At 36.1% G+C, this 18,877-nt stretch overlaps 1 protein-coding gene across 5 annotated transcripts in view; it reads left to right on the top strand.

Annotated features, from left to right (window-relative positions):
* The window catches only part of IRAG2 (inositol 1,4,5-triphosphate receptor associated 2), a 47,150-nt gene that overhangs the window by 3,432 nt on the left and 24,841 nt on the right, over positions 1–18,877 (top strand). Inside the window, exons 2-9 of one of the 5 annotated variants that reach the window (XM_019737708.2) lie at positions 3,689–3,750; positions 4,820–4,900; positions 5,511–5,607; positions 7,419–7,500; positions 8,273–8,354; positions 17,834–17,880; positions 17,991–18,034; positions 18,191–18,298. In XM_019737708.2, coding sequence (XP_019593267.2) covers positions 8,331–8,354; positions 17,834–17,880; positions 17,991–18,034; positions 18,191–18,298 — 223 coding nt within the window. In that variant the 5' untranslated portion in view covers positions 3,689–3,750; positions 4,820–4,900; positions 5,511–5,607; positions 7,419–7,500; positions 8,273–8,330. Of the gene's footprint in view, positions 1–3,688; positions 3,751–4,819; positions 4,901–5,510; positions 5,608–7,352; positions 7,501–8,272; positions 8,355–17,833; positions 17,881–17,990; positions 18,035–18,190; positions 18,299–18,877 lie in introns of all 5 variants that reach the window. The other 4 variants (XM_019737690.2, XM_074325914.1, XM_019737698.2 and 1 more) reach the window with 4 other exon arrangements.

Here is an 18,877-nt window from a genome sequence, read left to right as displayed (position 1 = left end):
AACTCTCTGAGTCTCAGTATCCTCTTCCAGAAAATGCAGTAGTTGTTAATTGATAAATAACATAACAAATACCAAACAGTAGCTAGTGCTTGGTCATATTTGGTACAGTCTCTTCTGCTAGAGCATGTTTCTATCACATGAATTACCTCATTCATGACTGGGAAATAAGTAATGACATGTTAGTTAATATGGATGTTATATTGATCGTTCCATTCATGATTTTCCTGGGACTAAGCCCTTGTTGGAAGGAATAGAACTAGAACCTTCAACAGGAAAAGAAAAAGCCCCCCAGCTTGGCTGCTTACAGGCAGCAGGAGCCCTTTCAGCTGTATTTAAAAAAAATTAAAAACAAGTGTTTGCACCTGGGCCTTGCTCCCTAGCGAAGAGCCACCCCAGCCTTGCAGGGCTCTGGCTGTGGCCTATTATACTCCCTCCTGCATTCGCTTTAGCAGACCCCCGACCCCCACCCCCGGCCTCAGAGTTCCACTTCCACCTGCATTCTCTTAGCGCCCCACCAACACTGCCATTTCAAGTGTCACCAGCATTCTCACTCTTGGTTTTGTGCATTTCTAGTATCCTGTGAGGCAGCCTTTAGCCATTTTAACATGCGTGTCTCCATGGTCCAAGTTATCTTCCTAGGTACTAATAATTAAATAATTGTGTTTGTTAGTGCTCTAGTTACAGTGTTGCCTATAGATTTTGAGTGCTCTCTACCTAACCGTACGTATCTCATAAACCCTGTTATTTTTTTTCTTGCTATGGCTTTTAAATTTGTTTTTTATTGATGAATAGTTAACATACCATAAAAGTTAAATCTTAAGAGTACTGGTCCACCAGTTTGACAAATGCACATTGAAACACAGAAATTCAATAATCCCAGAAAGTTTCCCTGTGCCCCTTCCAAGTCACTCTCCCTCCCCCACCTCTACCATCACAAGAGCAACCGGTGGGTTAGTTTAACCTATTCTAGAATTGAGTTATACAGTATGTACTTTGTGTGTGTCTTCTGTCCCTCAGCATAGTATTTATCTTATGTTGTATTTATCAGTGGGATGCCTGTTCCATGGATGAATTGTATTTATTTCGATGAACATTCCACCATTTGATTCTCCGTTCTCCTATTGGACATCTAAATTATACACGGTTTAGGGTTGTTATGGGGAAAGCTGCCATGAACATCCAAGTACAGGTCTTTGTGTGGACATATGTTTTTATTTAACCTAGGATAAATATCTAGGAGCAGAGTTGTTAGGTCATAGTGTACTCGTACCTCTAAATTTTTAAGAAACTGCCAAGCAGTTTTCCATAGCGTTTGTAGCATTTTACACTCAGCAATGTATGGGAGTTCCTGGTGTCCCACAGCTACTGTGGTGGCGTCAATCAAAAGATTGACATTTTCACCCCTTTTCTGAGTATCTCATTGTGCTTTTCATTTGTTGTGCTTATTGGCTCTATCTTCTTTTTGAAGTATCTAAATCTTTTGCCCATTTTCAAATTAGGATATTTGTTATTGAGTTACAGAATTTCTTTATGTATTTTGTATACAAGTCCTTTGACAGATATATGTATTGTGAATTATCTTCTCCTAGTCTGTGGTTTTTAATGAAACCTGATATTTTTTAATGCACAATTTTATAAAATAATAGGTACCACATATATTGTTTTATAAAAGTCCATAATTCATAAAAGTCAACCATTATTGGTAGCTAACATTATTACAGCTCTAATATGGTTTTGATTTTCAACAGCCAATCAATTGCGGGCCTTTGCCTGAAAACTTCACTGCACAGTCATTCAGAAAGTTGTTTTTCTCAGCTTCCTTCAAAGGCAATGGATCCAAGACACCTGGTCCCATCCTACATCACAGATGGCAACAGCAGGGAATGCAGTGACCACTGTTTTACGTGCTTCCATGTGAAACCTAAATGTCCTAGAGACATGGCAGGTCCAGCTCCAAACACATAAAGAAGAATGCAAAGCTGAATGCAAATTAGGGCCATAAGCGAGCTTGTTTTGCCTTATGAAACATATGGAAATAGTTGCTACACATTGCACAAAACATCTGTCAAAATAAGGTTTACAATTGGAATGTTTTAAGATGACTATTTCTAAAATCCAAGGTTGCCTGGTGGGACAGCAGATGGGCATTTTAGACCATCTTATGCTAACTTGTTATATCTTCTGAAACACAAGTTTAATTTGGAAATTCAAAGACAGTGTTTTGGACATACACGACCTTTAAAAACATAATATTGGCCACTTTTAGAAGCTTTAGTTGCTGTTGTTTAGACGTAGGTGAGGAGGACAGGACCTTATTTCTTAATACAGTTAACACAGAGAATTTTAAAAAATGGAATCTTTACTAGTGTTCTAAGTATTAAGAATTTTAAAAAGTTTAAATTACTTAAATAAGTTCAAAATATTTTTTAAAATATATGTTTTTCTCTTAGTGGGCCTAGCTACACTGTCTCGAGCAGAGTTGACAAACAGATTATTTTTTTACAAAAATATATTGTTACAAAATAGAATTTTGCATGGGTAATTTTTCATATAATCAAAACGTTTCAAGCTTTTTTCCCTGAAAAAATATTTCAATTTATATTATGTACTTCTTTTCACATATATTAGCATTATTCATGGCTCAGAATTTCTCCAGGCTACTGAGATATCAAACTGTTGGTGTTTAAATTAAGAAGCACCAGATTTCTGTGTATTTTGGACACCAGAGTATCTGCTGTTAGTTTTCCTGGCTGTTAGTGATTTAAAATAAAAATAGTGGCAGCTATTGATCTTCCTCCATCTAGCAGAGCTTCCTACTCTCATTTAAACTTTGTTTTTAATCATCTGTGGGCTGAGGAAACAGTCAAGCTTGTGAGAATAATGTATAAATTCAGAGCCCACTTTCTGAGTCGAAGTGTGAGGATTTCCCACATGAATAAAGGGCGTGCATATCAACATCTATTTCGGTTGTTCAAAAGACTTGGGCCTGTTTTCTGGTCTTGGCTATATTTCAAAGAGTATGGGTTGTCAAATAAGTAATGTTGCTATGTAGCTCAAAGAGTTAAATAGGTAATTTTTCCCCCATTTCCATTATTCTAGAGATGAGAATTTAGAAGTTACCGGGAAGCAAATTTCAGTAGAAAGACAAACATTTTTAATTTCACAAATGAGTATAGTGAACTGAGCACTGTCCTGTGATTCTGATCTCCGCTCCATGAATAACTAGTTATCATTTAAATCCTCTGGACATCAGTGCTCTCATGATCTCAGATCTGCTTGTAGGATTCTGGGATTCTAGGCCTCCATTTCTACGGCTCCCATCGCTGGTAGCTCAAGCAGAGCTTATTGGAAAGAGGATTTCCTCATTGGTAGGTGGTTGAACTAAATGACCTCTGCGGTGTATTCCCATTTTAAGATTGAATAATTCTATGATTCACCTCTAGAAGACAATTCACTTGCGTCTATCAAGGTTAATTTTAAATATCCAAGGGTGATAATGATTTAGCTGGTCTGGCCTGCTTTGTTCTCCTGTTTCTTCATTTGCACAAGTCAGGAGTTGAGAATGCCATTCTCAGAAGTCACTGTTTTCTCGCTCCTTTCTGAAAGCTGTTAAAAGTTTATGAAATGAATTAAGGGCAGAGCGGGTTACAAATTGTTATATTAAGCTGGTTATAAATTCTCTTTATAGCAACAATCACGTCACTAAGAAAGAAGTTAATTAAAGGACGACAACATATCTTGCTGTTTCAGGTAAAAAACAAACAAAAAACTTAGTGTGGAGATGATGTTCAGATTGTGTAAGGTTATAATATATAATAATTTTAATAATAACATTAAATAACCAACTTAGAAGAAAATGTGCTGGTGGACTTGGTTCTCTTATGCACTGAAAGCATTTAGCAAAACAAGGGGGGAGAACTCATATTAGTGAGTGGCTCCTAATAACCTTTTTCAAAGAGGAAGCATTTCAGAATTATTGTATCTATTAGAAAAGGGCCGGGTTTCAGTCTTAGGCACCTCCTCTCCGATTCTCTTGAATGTGTACTCTTGAGTGGGCTTAGATGGTTACTGCCTCTTTTCCCTCCTGTTTGAATTAAACTTTCAATTCCTTCTATCTGGGTATCCCAAGGTATCCGTGGTAGAGTTTAATGTATTTTTTTACCTTATGACACTTGGAGAATTTCTTTTTTTGTTCATAAATGAAGAACATAAGGAACAACAAGGTTGTCACTGGAAGAAGGAAGGAAAAAGGGGTGATATTTGCATGTATCTGTTTCCAGGGCACATCTGTTTAAGCAGGAAAAAAAAAAAATATTCATACGGGTGATTAAGCTAAGCAGAGTTCCTAAAAAGCTCCCTATAATAAGTTGAACTGGAATAACCTCCATATCTAAATATGCTTTTATCATTTCAAGAACACCACTGTGGTTTTCTATGATAACGTAACTATGATAGATACATAGCTATCTCTTGGACTAAGGCCACGATTTTATTGCTATAAAATTTTCATAGGCACCATTTTTACTATTCTGAGTTGTCTCCAACAAGCTTCTTTGGTCTCTGCCTAAAGATTTTAGTGGCAAAGCCGTTCAGTTTTCTGTCCCTGACCTTTGGATTTTATTCCTAGAACAAGTAATGGTAAACATGCAATGAGAGGTTAACAATTACAAACTTGTTCCCTTGAAGTAGAACACTAGATAAAGAACTGGTCAATTTCACCCTCCTCACGTAGCGTCATTTCTTAGGTCTAATTTGTTTTGTATCTTTGACCCTTTCATCATTCTGTCTTTGAATACACTCCACCATTTTCTCATGACAGAGCTATGTAGATGAGGAATTTCCTCACTATGATCCCTTGTCCTGCAAAGATAGAATTCAACAGCATCTTCAAGATCAACTGGTAAGTGTAATCTTCTTGAAACAATTTAAGTGTTAATTGTGAATCAACTACTACGCCAATGTATTAGAATGTTAAGTCCAGTATGTGTTAGTGGTCTGAGAACTCCATACTGCTTTTCTTTGAGAGATTATCAGATGAAGCAATGGATACTTATCTGTTTTTCTTTATCACATACATACGCTCAATCCTGATAGACCCTAAGAAGTTGTAATATTTTAAATATTTTGATTGCAGTTTTGTGAAGTTAGAATTATATACTCATAACTAAGCTTGCACCTCACACATACCTCTTTCCTCAAAGCCTTTTAAATGAAAGTGTTGATCATTAGGAACTGATGTTGTATATTACCATTCTGTTTAATTATGAACTGTGATTTTCAATAAGAATTATACTTTACTCATAGGCTAGACATTTTAATCAAAAGCATGAACGATTTGTTACTTGGCATCATATGAGTATTTTCTTGGCATCATTTATTTTCTTCTCAACCTCTCTCACAAGGTTATTTGAGTGAGACCAGTGATATTCTTTCTACCTCTGGAGATGAATAGAGTAGATTATGATGGTACACCCCTTTAGATAGCTAATATTACTTGATTTTCTTTTCAGAAGCAGTGTTACCATAAACTATATAGTGATCAAGAAGCAAGGATACATCAGACATCCCTGACCTTTAAACATACATGCTGGTACACACCTCTGTTGGGTAAGCATGGGTAGCCCCCTCTACTATATACCCTCTGAGACATAACTGGAGGTGGGGTTCATTTTGAAAGGGCAACTAATTAATCACAATTATATAGGAAGAGTTGCTGAATACTTGGATATTTATTCTGAATTCAGTCCATGAGCATATGTTTGAGCACCTACTCTATGCAAGGTACCATATTATGTATAAGAAAGAGCAAGTCCTAAAATAGCTCACGAATTATTGAGGAGATAAGACCTGGTTTCAGAGAAGCCTTCATAGAAGAAATGAGAGTTGGACTAGGCCTTGAAAGATGGGCTGCATTTGAAAAAGCAAAACACATAGAAAAAGTATTCCAATTGGGAGAATAACATGAGAGGGAGTAAGAATGCAAAAGCCTTCAATTTTTGAAGAAGTGTCAAAGCTGGATAAGTTATTTTGGAAACAAGAGGAGTTGGGCTGAGATATAGTAGAATATAAATTTGGAGCAGGTTGTGGGTCAATACCAGGGTAAGGAAAATGAGCATTATTTTAGGAAAGGCTCAAAGCAGTGACATCTCTCATCACAACCTGGATATAACTGAAAGCGAAAATTAATGGCTGGTTCTGAAATGACAACAGGAATGGGATGATTATCAAAATAAATTTAAGAAGGAATAAAAAGAAAGCAGAGTGATTTGTGGATCTTTTCAACCAGAGAAGGGAGAACTAACTACTACCACTACTAACATAGTGGCCATTTTGTGTCAGCCTGTTTTTATAGAGATTATTTTACTCACACTAACTACTCACACTAATGTAATTCCCATTTTAAAAATAAGAAAACAGAGGAACATAAGTTAGTAGTTTGCCTTAGATCATGTGTCACTTTATATGTAAGTAAACTGAGGCTCAGTGTGTTTTATTTATCCAAGATCACACCACTGGTATGTGGCAGAGCCAGAATTTGAACTAAAAAACTGATTGACGCCAAAGCCTTTGGTGTTTTTTTTTCTATTCAACTTTGCTGCTTCCTAAACTCAGGGAAAAAAGAAAAAAGAAAAGAACAGTATGTTTTCTTCCAAAACAAACAAACAAACAGAAAGCAAATGGTTTGTCACCCTATTCCGTGCACCACTCTGATGGGTTCCAATCACAGTGTCTGTTTTCTTTTTAGGAGATGGTAAACTGTTTCTCTAAAGGGCCAGATAGCAAATATTTTAGGTTTTTCAGGTCATATAGTTTCTGTAGGAACTACTTAACTTTGCTGTTGTAGCACACAGCAGCCATGGACAATACTGAATGAATGGCTGCGGCTATGGGCCAATAAAAACTTTGTTTACAAAAACAGGCCACTGGCTGGATTTTACCCTCCGGCTGCTGATGGTTGACCTCTTTACTTGCTTAGTAGGCGAGAGTTTTCTGTTCCCACCCTACCCCCTTACTCCCTGCTTTAAAAAGAAGAAAAAATTTGGCATTTTCACCCCCATATAACTAGGTATCAAGGGAAAGGACTGGTATGTTAAAATGTTAATAGAATTGAACTGATTTCTGCTTCTTCAAGAATGGTCCAATCTCTCAAGACGGAAAGAATCTCTCTCTCTCTCTCTCTCTCTCTCTCTCTCTCTCTCTATATATATATATATATATATATATATATATATATATATATATACACACATACACACACATATATATGTATATATATATGCTTTTATATATATATATAAATATATATATTTTTTAATCAGAAATGAATTTTATTCTTTTCTGTTCTACTGCAGATGCCTTGCATCTGGATAGTCTTACACCGATTCCCAGACTAGCATTGACACCTTTTTCATGTGTAGCCAACCGAATCCGTGCTTCATGTGAAAGGCCCGAATATGGAGAAATAGAGGATGGTGCTTTGGATGTGACTAGAAGACACAAGTAAGTTAAGAGTGAAATATACTTACCCTCCTCTTCATGGGTAGCTTATTTCTATTGCTTCACCTTTTAATTAGTTAGACTTTTATATCATGAGAGTGTAACATCTTCATTGTGGAACTTTTATTGTGTAAATTCTTGAACTTTCTGTACATTGACAGTTTTAAAACAAAAATATCTCTATAGTTTTCTTGAAGTGCAGTATTCTTGCTCTTTTGGCTTTCATAATATCTGTACTGAAATGTGAGACAAATTAGACTACTTAAAATGTTTCCCAGTTTTTAGGACTATACTATATACTGCTGAGTTAACTTATTCAGAGAATTTTTCATCATATTTCTATTCCTTCACACTCAAGCCTTTGGGAACCCATCCCTGTCCCTACACCTGCCCTCCCCTGAGTCTCACCTGTGCTCACTCACCTTTCACAGTACACAGACTGAGCTTCCCTCGGAAAAGTTCAGACATGTCAGTGGAGTTCATGAGCACTATCCACCCAATGAAATTTCCATTCTGTATCAAGGGTGAGGAAGCAAGACTTTAAATTGCAAATTCTTCATTTTCATTTTTGGCTAGATTCTCTGTGGTTCGTAACCTCTCTCTGATAGAGGTCGGAGTTCTCTTTCTTTATTTCTAACTTAATCCATAAATCTGTAAAACTTAATTAGAAATTTGGTAAAACTGGGTGGGGGAGGAAAATTATGTTATAGCTTGGTATCTGCTGAAATTTTCAGGTTTTCCATCTATCGTAAGGAACTTTCCTTTCTGTTGTCAGGTGCCCGGGCCCTACAGCTGGTCCCCATCCAGGAACAGCTGTTTCAGGTTGCATCAGGATGAATGATGACCTAAGTATGGAGGTGAGTATTGGACTATACTTGAACTTCACTTTAGTAATACCATATCCTGGTCCTCTTCTATGGAGACCGTGTGTGTGTGTGTGTGTGTGTGTGTGTGTGTATATATATATATATATGGTGTGTGTATATGTATATATATATATATATATACACACACTATATATATATATAATTTTATATATATAACCATATATATGATATATATATAATATATATAATTATACAAATGATATATATATACATATAATTATATATATATATATATATATATATATATATATATATATATATATATATAATTACTGGCAGTTGAGAATCCACATATGCTGGGAGCTGACTTAGGTTATAAGAATATTTTCATCTGTGCAGGCTGGTACCCCTAACCACTGTGTTGTTCGAGTCGACTGCATTATGGATGCTCTAATAGCAAGCATGAGTCTTATATCACAGAACTCAAATGCATAAAAAATAACGTCAACGTTTAATGGCAGGAAACTAAAATTCAATCTTTTGGGGTCTTCAAGGATATATAACTAAAATGACATTTTGATGAAGTGTGCTGAACATTTTGTTTCAGAGGCAAGCTTGTTTGGGACTTAAGTTCACTAATGATTGTAACAAGTCTCAGGTCCCGTTGACTCTCTAAGACTTGAGCTCAAGGCTAGATAATCTTTGAGGTGCTGGTAATTTGTTAAAAAGTTATGAAGTAGGGCAATGCCCAGAGAGTATCCATTGCTATATGAGGTGCTAATGGTAGTTGACCCAAGAAGAGAATAATACTAAATAACTGAAATCACTTAGGCAAACTGCCTAGGTCATGGATATGTGTCTGGAACTCCTTTCTTGGTCTACAGCCTGAGCCTCAGCTCAATGACCTTCCCAATCAAATGGAACAGATAGTTCTCTTCCAGAATCGGCAATTTTTCCTTTAAAAAAAAACAAACGGTTTTATTGAGATATAACTCACATACCAAACAATTCACCAATTTAAATTGCTCAATTAAATGCTTTCAAATATATTCAGAGTTGTGCAACCATCACCACAATCAATTTTAGAATATTTGCTCACCCCAAGAAGAAACTTCATACCCATTAGAAAATATCCCTATTCTCTCCTCCCTCAAACCCCCACCTCTAGGCAACCACTAATCTACTTTCTGTCTCTATAGATTTGCCCTATTCCAGATATCTCATATAAATGGAATAATACAATATGTGACCTCTTGTGCCTGGCTTCTTTCACTTAGCATAGTGTTATCAAGGTTCATCCATGTTATAAGTACTTCCTTTTTTGACTGAATAATATTCCAGTGTATGGACATACCACTTTTGTTTATCCATTCATCAGTTAATGGGTACTTGGGTTGTTTCTGTTTTTTGGCTATTGTGAATAATGCTGCTATGAACATTAGTGTATAAGTTTTTGTGTAAACATATGTTTTTAGTTCTTTGGTGTATAATCTAGAAGTGGAATTGCTGCATCATATGGTAACTCTATGTTTAACATTTTGAGGAACAGCAAAACAGATTTCTAAATTGGCTGCACCATTTTGTATTCCCACCAGTAATGTGACAATTCTAATTTCTCCACAACCTTGTCAACACTTGTCTATCTTTTTGATTTCAGCCATTTTAGTGGGTGTGAAGTAATATTTCATTATGGTTTTGATATGCATTTCCCTAAGACAGTGATGTTGAGCATCTTTTTATGTACTTTTTGGCCATTTGTATATCTTCTTTAGAGATAATGTCTACCCAGATCTTTTGCTCATTTTAAAAATGAGGATATTTTTCTTTTTACTATTGCATCATATGAGTTGTTCTCATTCGTCAAGTGTGTGTATCTGACATTTTTCTGTTCCTTAGTACCCATCCTATTGAGTAGCTAAGAAAAGGAAAGAAAAGGAAATGAATCTATTTTGCTATTACTTAGCAGTTCTTGTAAAGTTTTAATAAAGGAAGTTGAATTTGGAAGCTTACAGGATGTTTGGTTATTAGTAATTTCCCTTTTATCTAGCGCTGATTTCACCAAGAAGGGGAAAGAACCAAACATCAGTTGTGTACCAGGTACTTTGCAGGAAAGCATTTCCACAGGCCATGTTATTAATCCTCTCCACAGCTTTGATGGTAGGTATTCTCTGCTTTTACAGAGGAGGCAACTGAAGTTCAGAGAGGTTAAATAACTTACCCAAGATTACTCAACTAGTAAGTAGCAAACCTGGGATTCAAATTCATGTTTGTCTAGTTTCAAAGGATCAGCCTTTCTCACAACCCCTCTTAGAATACTGAATTTAGACATTTCAATCATAATAATTGCCTATAGTTACCTTGAAAGTAGTTTTTGGCTAACAAATATGCTGGCTTATGTATGGAAAAGGATCTCCTTAATCCACAATCTTTAGGATATCTGACTGAGTTGTTTGTCTATGGTCTTGATGCCCATTAAGAAATAAGAGTTAACGAAGATTACAGTAGAAAATCCTATCAAATGCTCCTGGGGAAATATATAGCTTCCCTGAAGGTTTCCAGTTGTCTTCCGTGTCATTTCTTCTACAGTCCCAGGTACTAGTCCATTGGCTTCACCTTGTGGCTGTTATCACCAATTTTCGCCATTCCTTGTCCAGGTTTCTGCTCCTCTGAAGAATCGATCAAGCCTATTCACTGCACACCTCACTCCCTCATGCCTGCCCCTTGAGTAAATCCCGACCTCCCACCTCTCATGCCCACCATACCATTCTCTTAAACAAATAGAAATCTCTCCTTACAATGCTTTTCTAAGCATTCACATTAATATTAAGTACAGGGAATTAGAATGAAATAAGAGATAAAAATTACAAAACAAAATTATTCCAGGGACCCATAAATCATAGTGTTTTCTTAACTCTTTGGCTTCACACTGTAGAATTTTTGTCACTTGGCAGAGTCTTCATCACAAACAACTTGACCTTGTATTCAAGTGCCTTTCTAATCTGGTTGCAACCTAACTTTCCATCCTTTGCTCATCGCTGCCTTATGTTTACCACTACATGTCAGCCAGATGAGGTATGTATGGTCAGAACATATCACACAAACCTGTTTATGCCGTTTTCTCTGCCCAGAATACTGGACACTTCTCTACTTCTCAAATTCGATTTGAGGTCCATTACAAAAGACAACAGTTTCAGAAAACCTTTCTTATGGTAGCAAAACTGTTTACAGTCAAGCCTCTCTAGTCCTTCTTGAGATGGAAATTGTAATGAGTTAGAAGTCAAGAGATACGTTTTTTTCCGCTGGTGTGATTTTTGTATAACTATGGAAAAGTCATGTCTTTTAGGCTTCAGTTTCCTCATTTCTTAACTGTTCCACTCAGGAACAAATACATTCTTTTGGACCCCAGTAACTCTGTCCTCCCCTCATTGTCACCTGTATTTTGGTTGCATTGTATTTCTTTGTTTTCTTATATTTATTCCTGTAGTAGGTCATAAGCTTGGCAGAGAATGCCTTTGTTTGCCCATTAACCAGTGTGTCTCTAGTAACCGGCATGAACTTGGTGTACAGTTGTTTTCCCATTAGTATTTGTTGCATGGCTATTTACTTATTTTTGTGCTCCCTACAGGACCTATTTAAGATAGAACACTCAATGAACTTGTTGAATTAATAGTGTTGCCCTATTGCTTTCTGATTCCTTTCTTTGGACTGGTGTTCCTGGGAACTTGAGGTTTCTTTTTCATTCCTCTCTCATATTCATAGAGGAAGTTATATTCCAGCATCTTTTCCAGAAAGCACAGTATGAGATAAAAGTGAACATCAGGATTCATTAGAGGATCTTTGGGTAAGCAAAGGACTGTAAAGAGAGTAATATCTCAAAAAGGACATATTTTAATAAAATAATTTGGGGGCTAGTTTGGGACATTCTTGGGGAGAACAGAGTTACTTTACTGACACAGTGAAATGCATTCATTTGGGATATTTTAGTGTAAAGAGGAAAGAAGAAAATAATTTCCAGTGCTTGAGATTCAGACTGAAATATTTATGGAAGAAATGTTTGTGATGTCTGGGATTTGCTTCAAAACAATGCAGGAGTGGGTTTAGAGGAAAGGCAGTATAGAAGAAACAAGATTGGCATAGGTTGATAATGGTTGAATCTGCAGAAGCGTACGCAAAGGTTAAGTATTCTGTCTACTTTTGTATTTATTTGAAATTCTTTTCCCAGTAAGGACTGAAAATTTTTAGCCACTTAGCAAAGGCTTTGGAATCAAGCAATTCTGGATTTAAGACTGGCTCTGTTATTTATTAGCTGTGTGAACTTGGACAAGTGGCCTACCAGGTCTCAATTTGCTTGTGTCCCTTGTGAAATAGAGATATTATTTTGCACTATTCTTTTGAGGATTCAAAAAGACACATATACATATATTATGTATATACATACACATATACATATCTGCAATGGCTAAGTTCTGGCCTAACCAGTCCATGGAAACAAACCAAGTAAGTCATATATAAAGGAAAGACAAATCTCAATGTCCTGTTTCTCCACCTGCTGATGAATAAGAAGGTGTTTTTGTTTCATGGGGTCCCTTCTCAACATTTTCAAGAATCTCTAGGGGTGCATATCAATATATCCCAATGTCTTTCAGGCCTCACCAACTAGTAGGTCCCAGGTAAGGACACTTAACCTCCTGGAGATTGTGAGGCAAGGCAGTTGGCTTCATCAGTCATTTCTATGCAGTCCTTTTCGTTCATTGTCCATACTGCCCACAGGCCCTGCCTACTCCACTGCTAACCTCCTTGAAACTCTGCGTCTGGGCCTTTGGTGACCTCTTCCTGGTTAGTGGAGAGATAACTCTCTGTTCTTGTCTCAGCACGGTCAGAGCAGGGTCCTACTGTGGTTTTGGGTGGATTCCTTTTGATATGGTTGCTAAAATTATCTTTTACTTTTCAAGGCATATAGATAATCCAGCAGGGCTGGGAGACAGTGGTCTGAGCACAATCTCCCCCTGAATCGAGTATCGGTGCTCCCTCCAATAGCTAGATCCAGCTGTTCACTTCCTCAGCTCTTCCTTGCTCTTGGCAATTTCTCCCTAGGGCCCACTTATTTCTTTGTATAGTCTGTTTTCCTTTCCTTCTTCACGGTTTTCACCATTGAGTCTGAAGAGCAACTAAAGGGTTTCTAGGCCTTTACACAACTGGGACATGTGATTAGGTGCCTGTGTGTGTCCCCAAACATTCTAAGAACTGAGAAGTTTCATGAAAATTCTATGACAACAAAACTTATTCTCCCCTCTGCCTATTCCAATCTCAGATTTGACCCTACTGAGACACTATAACATATGTAAAGTACATGGTTCATAGTAACCATTCTGAAAATAGCAGATGTAAGTATCACCCAGAATCAGAATTATCAGCAGTGTGAAGTTCAGAGGATATCTTGTCACAGGTCAAAGGATATGAAAATGAATTTCTGGTTTTCCTTTTGCTGTTAAAAAAAAAAATCACATATATCAAATATTAAGTGTCTTGCCATCCCTTCCTTTGAGGTCTCCTTCATGTTATTACATGTTTTTATCACTAGGAGGAGGTGATTTATGAGGCAAAGGGCAGAATCAATTTTAAAATATTTCAGGAGATTTTCTGGCTATTGTCTGTCCTGTTCTTTCAAGCTGTGCGTGGGTGCAGCATTAATAACCTTGGAGAAGAAATAACATTGCCAGTTGCAAAACTGGGACATGTAAAAGTTGATTGATAACTGTATTATAAATGAACCTCAAAGTGGTAGGTGTGTTCTGTAGGGTGTGGTGTCCTTGCAGTTAGAAAATGGAAAAACAAAACTGTGAGGCAATTTAATTTTGTTTAGGTTACAGCAGTTGTCATCTTTTGACATTCAATTTTATATTCTTTCTTTTTTTACAATATTGAAACCGACACTGAGTCAAGAGTTTGTTTTTTTTTAAGTTAGAATGAAATGAGTCTATGTAGACACCTTTTGTTCAGTTTTTCTTTTTTCTCAGAAAATAATATTAATTTCTTTGAGCAGTATCAATTCTCTAAAATAGATCTAATAGTAACAATTACACTGGTAGCATGAATGTTTATTAGTGGAAGGGTTTTTTATCATAAAATCTATAAAGTAACATTTCATCTAGAAGAGCAAAAACAATATAACTCGGGAGATTATCTAGGCCTATTAATTGCCCTTACTAATATCTTAAAAGTTATTTCTTATTGTTCTTCATATTTTTCTATCTCAATACTGAAATAATACTTCTATGTGTGTGTGTATGTTTGTGTTTTGGGGGGTGGGGGTGGGGGGTGCCTGCATTTACTGACTCAGCCCATGGAAGAATCTGTCTCACTTTGTTCCATGAATACCTTGGTTACCCCACCCTTCATTAGACTCTTACTGTCAAAGGCAAATGGGCTGGAGCATAAATTTTCATGTAAATGTCATGCAGGTTGATATTTGAATGGCTTGAACAGGAAGAATATCCTTCCTGCTCTGTGCGATCAGCATGTGTTAGAACCATTGACTTGAACCAATTTTCTACACATAAGTAAGTCTCTCATCTGAACTTCCTTTTTCTTGCTTTTAGTCAATTTCTTTATATTTCTTGGTTTTAAAATATATCCAGTCGAATATCTTTTCCATAATCTACCCAGATCTCACAGTTGTGTGTGAGTCAGGTTCTCCTGTGGGTCCAGGATGCCGGTTTGAATAGGAGTGACTTTTGAAGCTGGAAGAAAAGAGCACAATTGTAGAAAGTTCTTGCTGAATTATCTCCTACCTCCACTCCACATGCACAGACATTCTGAAGGGCTCTGTCTCCGACCTTCACTAACTCTAATCCTAAATTTGAAAAAAAAAAAAAAATCTCCTTTTGTCTGGTTATTCTTGTAAGAAGAGGGAAAAAATGTTGTGAGACCAGATTTATGAAAACCTAGCATTGAGATATGTTGATCATGTTGTTTTCTGATCAGTGAGATTTATACAGATTCATCAATTGGGAGTAACAGCCAATTACTTACCTTGCAACTGTAATGTGTGACTACTAAATATCTGACATTTCTCCAAAATCACAAAATTATTAGTTATTTCATCAATATATATATTTATGTTTATCAAAAGGCTTCTCACTAAAATGTTTTACATGTGAGTTATAGGACAAAAGAAGGGCTTACACAGAACATATGACAAATGAGACATTTGTTATATAATGGAGGCAAACTGTATTTTTGCTGTGTTTATTCTTTTGACACTAAATAATAATTAGACTTTTTTTTAAACAAAGTTTGCAGAAATGATGGGTCCCTTTTCCCTCCACATTGCAAACCAGTTTAATTAAATGGGAAATAAGTGCATTCTCTTTCATACCTCTTAAATTCAAATACAGGTATCCATGACCCTGATATATCAAGACATTTTTTTCTGACAAAATTAGCCTTTTAGTTAGTGTAATATAATAATAATTATTACATATAGTATACATGACTAGATATAGCACAGTAATAAGTGTTATTTCAAGCCACACATAATAACAAATTTTTATATATTATGCAGTGTTAAATGGGCCTGATTTTTTAAAATTATTAATGAATCAATCCTTGTTGACTCTTATGAAGTAGGATACTCAATAAAACTGAATACTTATTTTTTTCTTATTTTTATACCTTTATTTCTCATGTATTCAATATAGTTAAATTAGCATATAACAATTGCTAAGACAATTTATTAAAATACTAAGGATTGGGACATCATTATTTAACTACCTGTAGGTTATAATGTACAATGTCTCTTCAAAATTTAATTCAAATATTGCCCTACGCTGTTCTTTGACAATTACTTTCCTCTGTGGAATGTGGCCTATAATTTGTGAAGTATTTGTTTTATATATTTGTCTTCCTGACTGGCCGATGAACTCCTCTCGGACAAGGACTGTGTTGCCAGCCTTTGTCACTGTTCCTGGAATAAAGTGGGCCTTTGATAACAGTTGTTGAATTAAATTAAGTTGATGTCGTCAGGGACTTTAGTCATATATAGTGTGACCCAAAGACATTTAAAGCGGAGGTGAAAGGAAATAAAAAAGATTGCCCAACAATGGTCTATAAGAGGATTAGGTGTAAGTTCTTGCTTTGCAAGTTTGTGGATTTTTTCTAAACATTCGAGGTGAACATTTTAAAAATTGGTGTTTAACTCATCTACCAGTCTAAGACAATAATTGGGAAGTTCTTTGGCTCTCCAGTGGCCTGGATAGGGTACCTCAGAGACAGCTCTGTTTACAGAGGAGAGGATACTACTATATTTAGTCCTGAGTTTACAGGCTGAGACCACCATTCTGAATATTCCTGGGAAATTAATGTATTCATTGGCTTTACTGTCCTTACCTGAAATAAGTAAATCTTTTCTTGCTTAAACCTACTGCATAAGGTTGTTGGGAGAATTAAATGAGATGATACAGAAAAAGGGCTTTTGTAAATTTTAACGTGCAGAACAGACGTAAGCTGCTGTTATTTACTGGGTAATTACATATTCAGCAAACTTGCTAAACTTTACTTTTCTGTGGCTATAGTCAATGTTTTCTTGGATGGATTCCAAACACTGTGTATGATATATAGCACCCCTCCACTGAAACCTGTTGGTTGAAGTTAATAAGTTCTATGTTTGATTGTGGAATACTTAAATGTCTTCATTGTTGCATCGCCTGTGCAGGTTTTTGAGATGTCCAAATGATTTCAGTTTTAATTTATTGAATTTTATTTTCCTAAATAGATCAAGTAATATTGAAAATATGCTTATGAAATATTACTATTAAAGAGAAACCTCTGTTCCCATTGTATGTTTTGAAATAGAATAAATGAACTAATCAATCTTAATGTCCTAAAGTTCCCCCCAAATTAGGAACTCCTGATAAAGACTAAGAAGTTCAAATGAGACTTTCAAACACTTGCCCAAGCAGGCTGGGACCAGTTTTGTGAAGCTCTTTTAGAGCACTAAGCAATAGGTGCTGACTTACATATCATTCCTCAGATCTCTGAGAATTTCATTAACTTTCAAATGTATGATTTGTCTAGCTAGAAAATTGAGAGCCATTTTAAAATCACCAGGTCAAGAGTTTTAGGTTGAGTAATATTTCCATAAATAGAAATGTTTTATGCCCACATAGAATGTTCTGTTTAAAGGAAGCTTGACTTAAGTTCATGAAATAAACTCTATCTACCCTTTAAGTTTAGAATTTGTTTTGCCCAAGAGTTTATCAGGTTTTCTTTAACTATTAACTTGTAAGTACACTTAAAATTGGAATTTTTTTGCAAGCACAGCTTTGAGGAAGTACACACTCATATATCAATCTGCCTTATACCATCCCATCCTCATATCCTCTCCAACAGAGCAAAGTAAATACGGGATCATTTAAAATTGTGTGGAAATGTTTGCTTAAAACCACATTGCTGGAATTGAAAATGTCCAACTGTTGAACTTATTTCTCCTTTTTTTTTTTTTCTTTAAGGAGAATGGTGTTGAATGCTTGTATTCTGAGAGCCTGCCACCATCCAGGTTTGTCTGCCTGTTGTATGTGTGTGTAAATTTGTACACATATTCAGTTAGTTTTTATGAGAATTCTTTGGACCTGACACCGCAAAATATGTCTCCTACTCTTTTGGCAGAGAATATTCCACACTACCATCTCCTGGACACACTTCATCCACTGGTGAGTGCACTTGGAAAAGATGTAAAAACAGACTGTTAGTATTATAACTATAAGCTTGATGTCCTGTGACCTGCTGACGTGTGTGCAAATGAAAAGAACATAGGCAAATATTCCTTTTGCATAGTATTCACGCTGTTAGTTTCTTCCTGTTGATAGATTTGGGATCAGAAACTTTGAAGGTGGCTTCTGGTGTCCTCGATTGTAAATCACTCTGTAAGAAAGAGGAGGATACAAGATCAGCTTCTGCTGTGATAAAAATCAAAGGTAAGCTCTTGAAGTGTTCAAGTATATTTTCCGTTCTACAACACTAAGCAAACCTGTAAGCTGGTAGAATAACTATCCTCAGTAGCATTATTGTGTAAAAGAATTTGGAGACATAGTCTGGAGAAAAGTAGTCCTAGAGGTGACTATTGCCTTTATATATGATAATGTTACCAACTTTTTAAAAAAAATTCTGTAGATAGAACCAAAATTACAATGCATTTTAATGGGACTTAAATATTTCTTTATGGTAAAGATTGATTGGACACAACTGGGTCTCAGCTGTGGCGCAGATATAGAATCACCTGCTTAGGAAATTTCACAATCCTGGTTAGAATCTATTAGGTTAGAAGGATGGACCAATCAGTGATGGTCCATTCAGGAGGCAAAAGAGTTAACTAGATGATATGTTAGATCCTTTCTGCCACTTGACTCTGAGAATAAAGTAGTTATTCTCAACCATTCCGATGAGAGCCACTGTAGTTGATACTCAGGGGAGGCCGAGGCTCCTATTCCCACCCCCACAACAATCAATCCAGAAAAATTCATTTGATTGTTTAAACTTAACAGCTAAATTTGAAA

This window comes from Rhinolophus sinicus, linkage group LG02 (assembly GCF_036562045.2).
Source record: "Rhinolophus sinicus isolate RSC01 linkage group LG02, ASM3656204v1, whole genome shotgun sequence".
NCBI classification, from domain to species: domain Eukaryota; kingdom Metazoa; phylum Chordata; class Mammalia; order Chiroptera; family Rhinolophidae; genus Rhinolophus; species Rhinolophus sinicus.
This window is presented reverse-complemented; position numbering and strand designations above follow the sequence as displayed.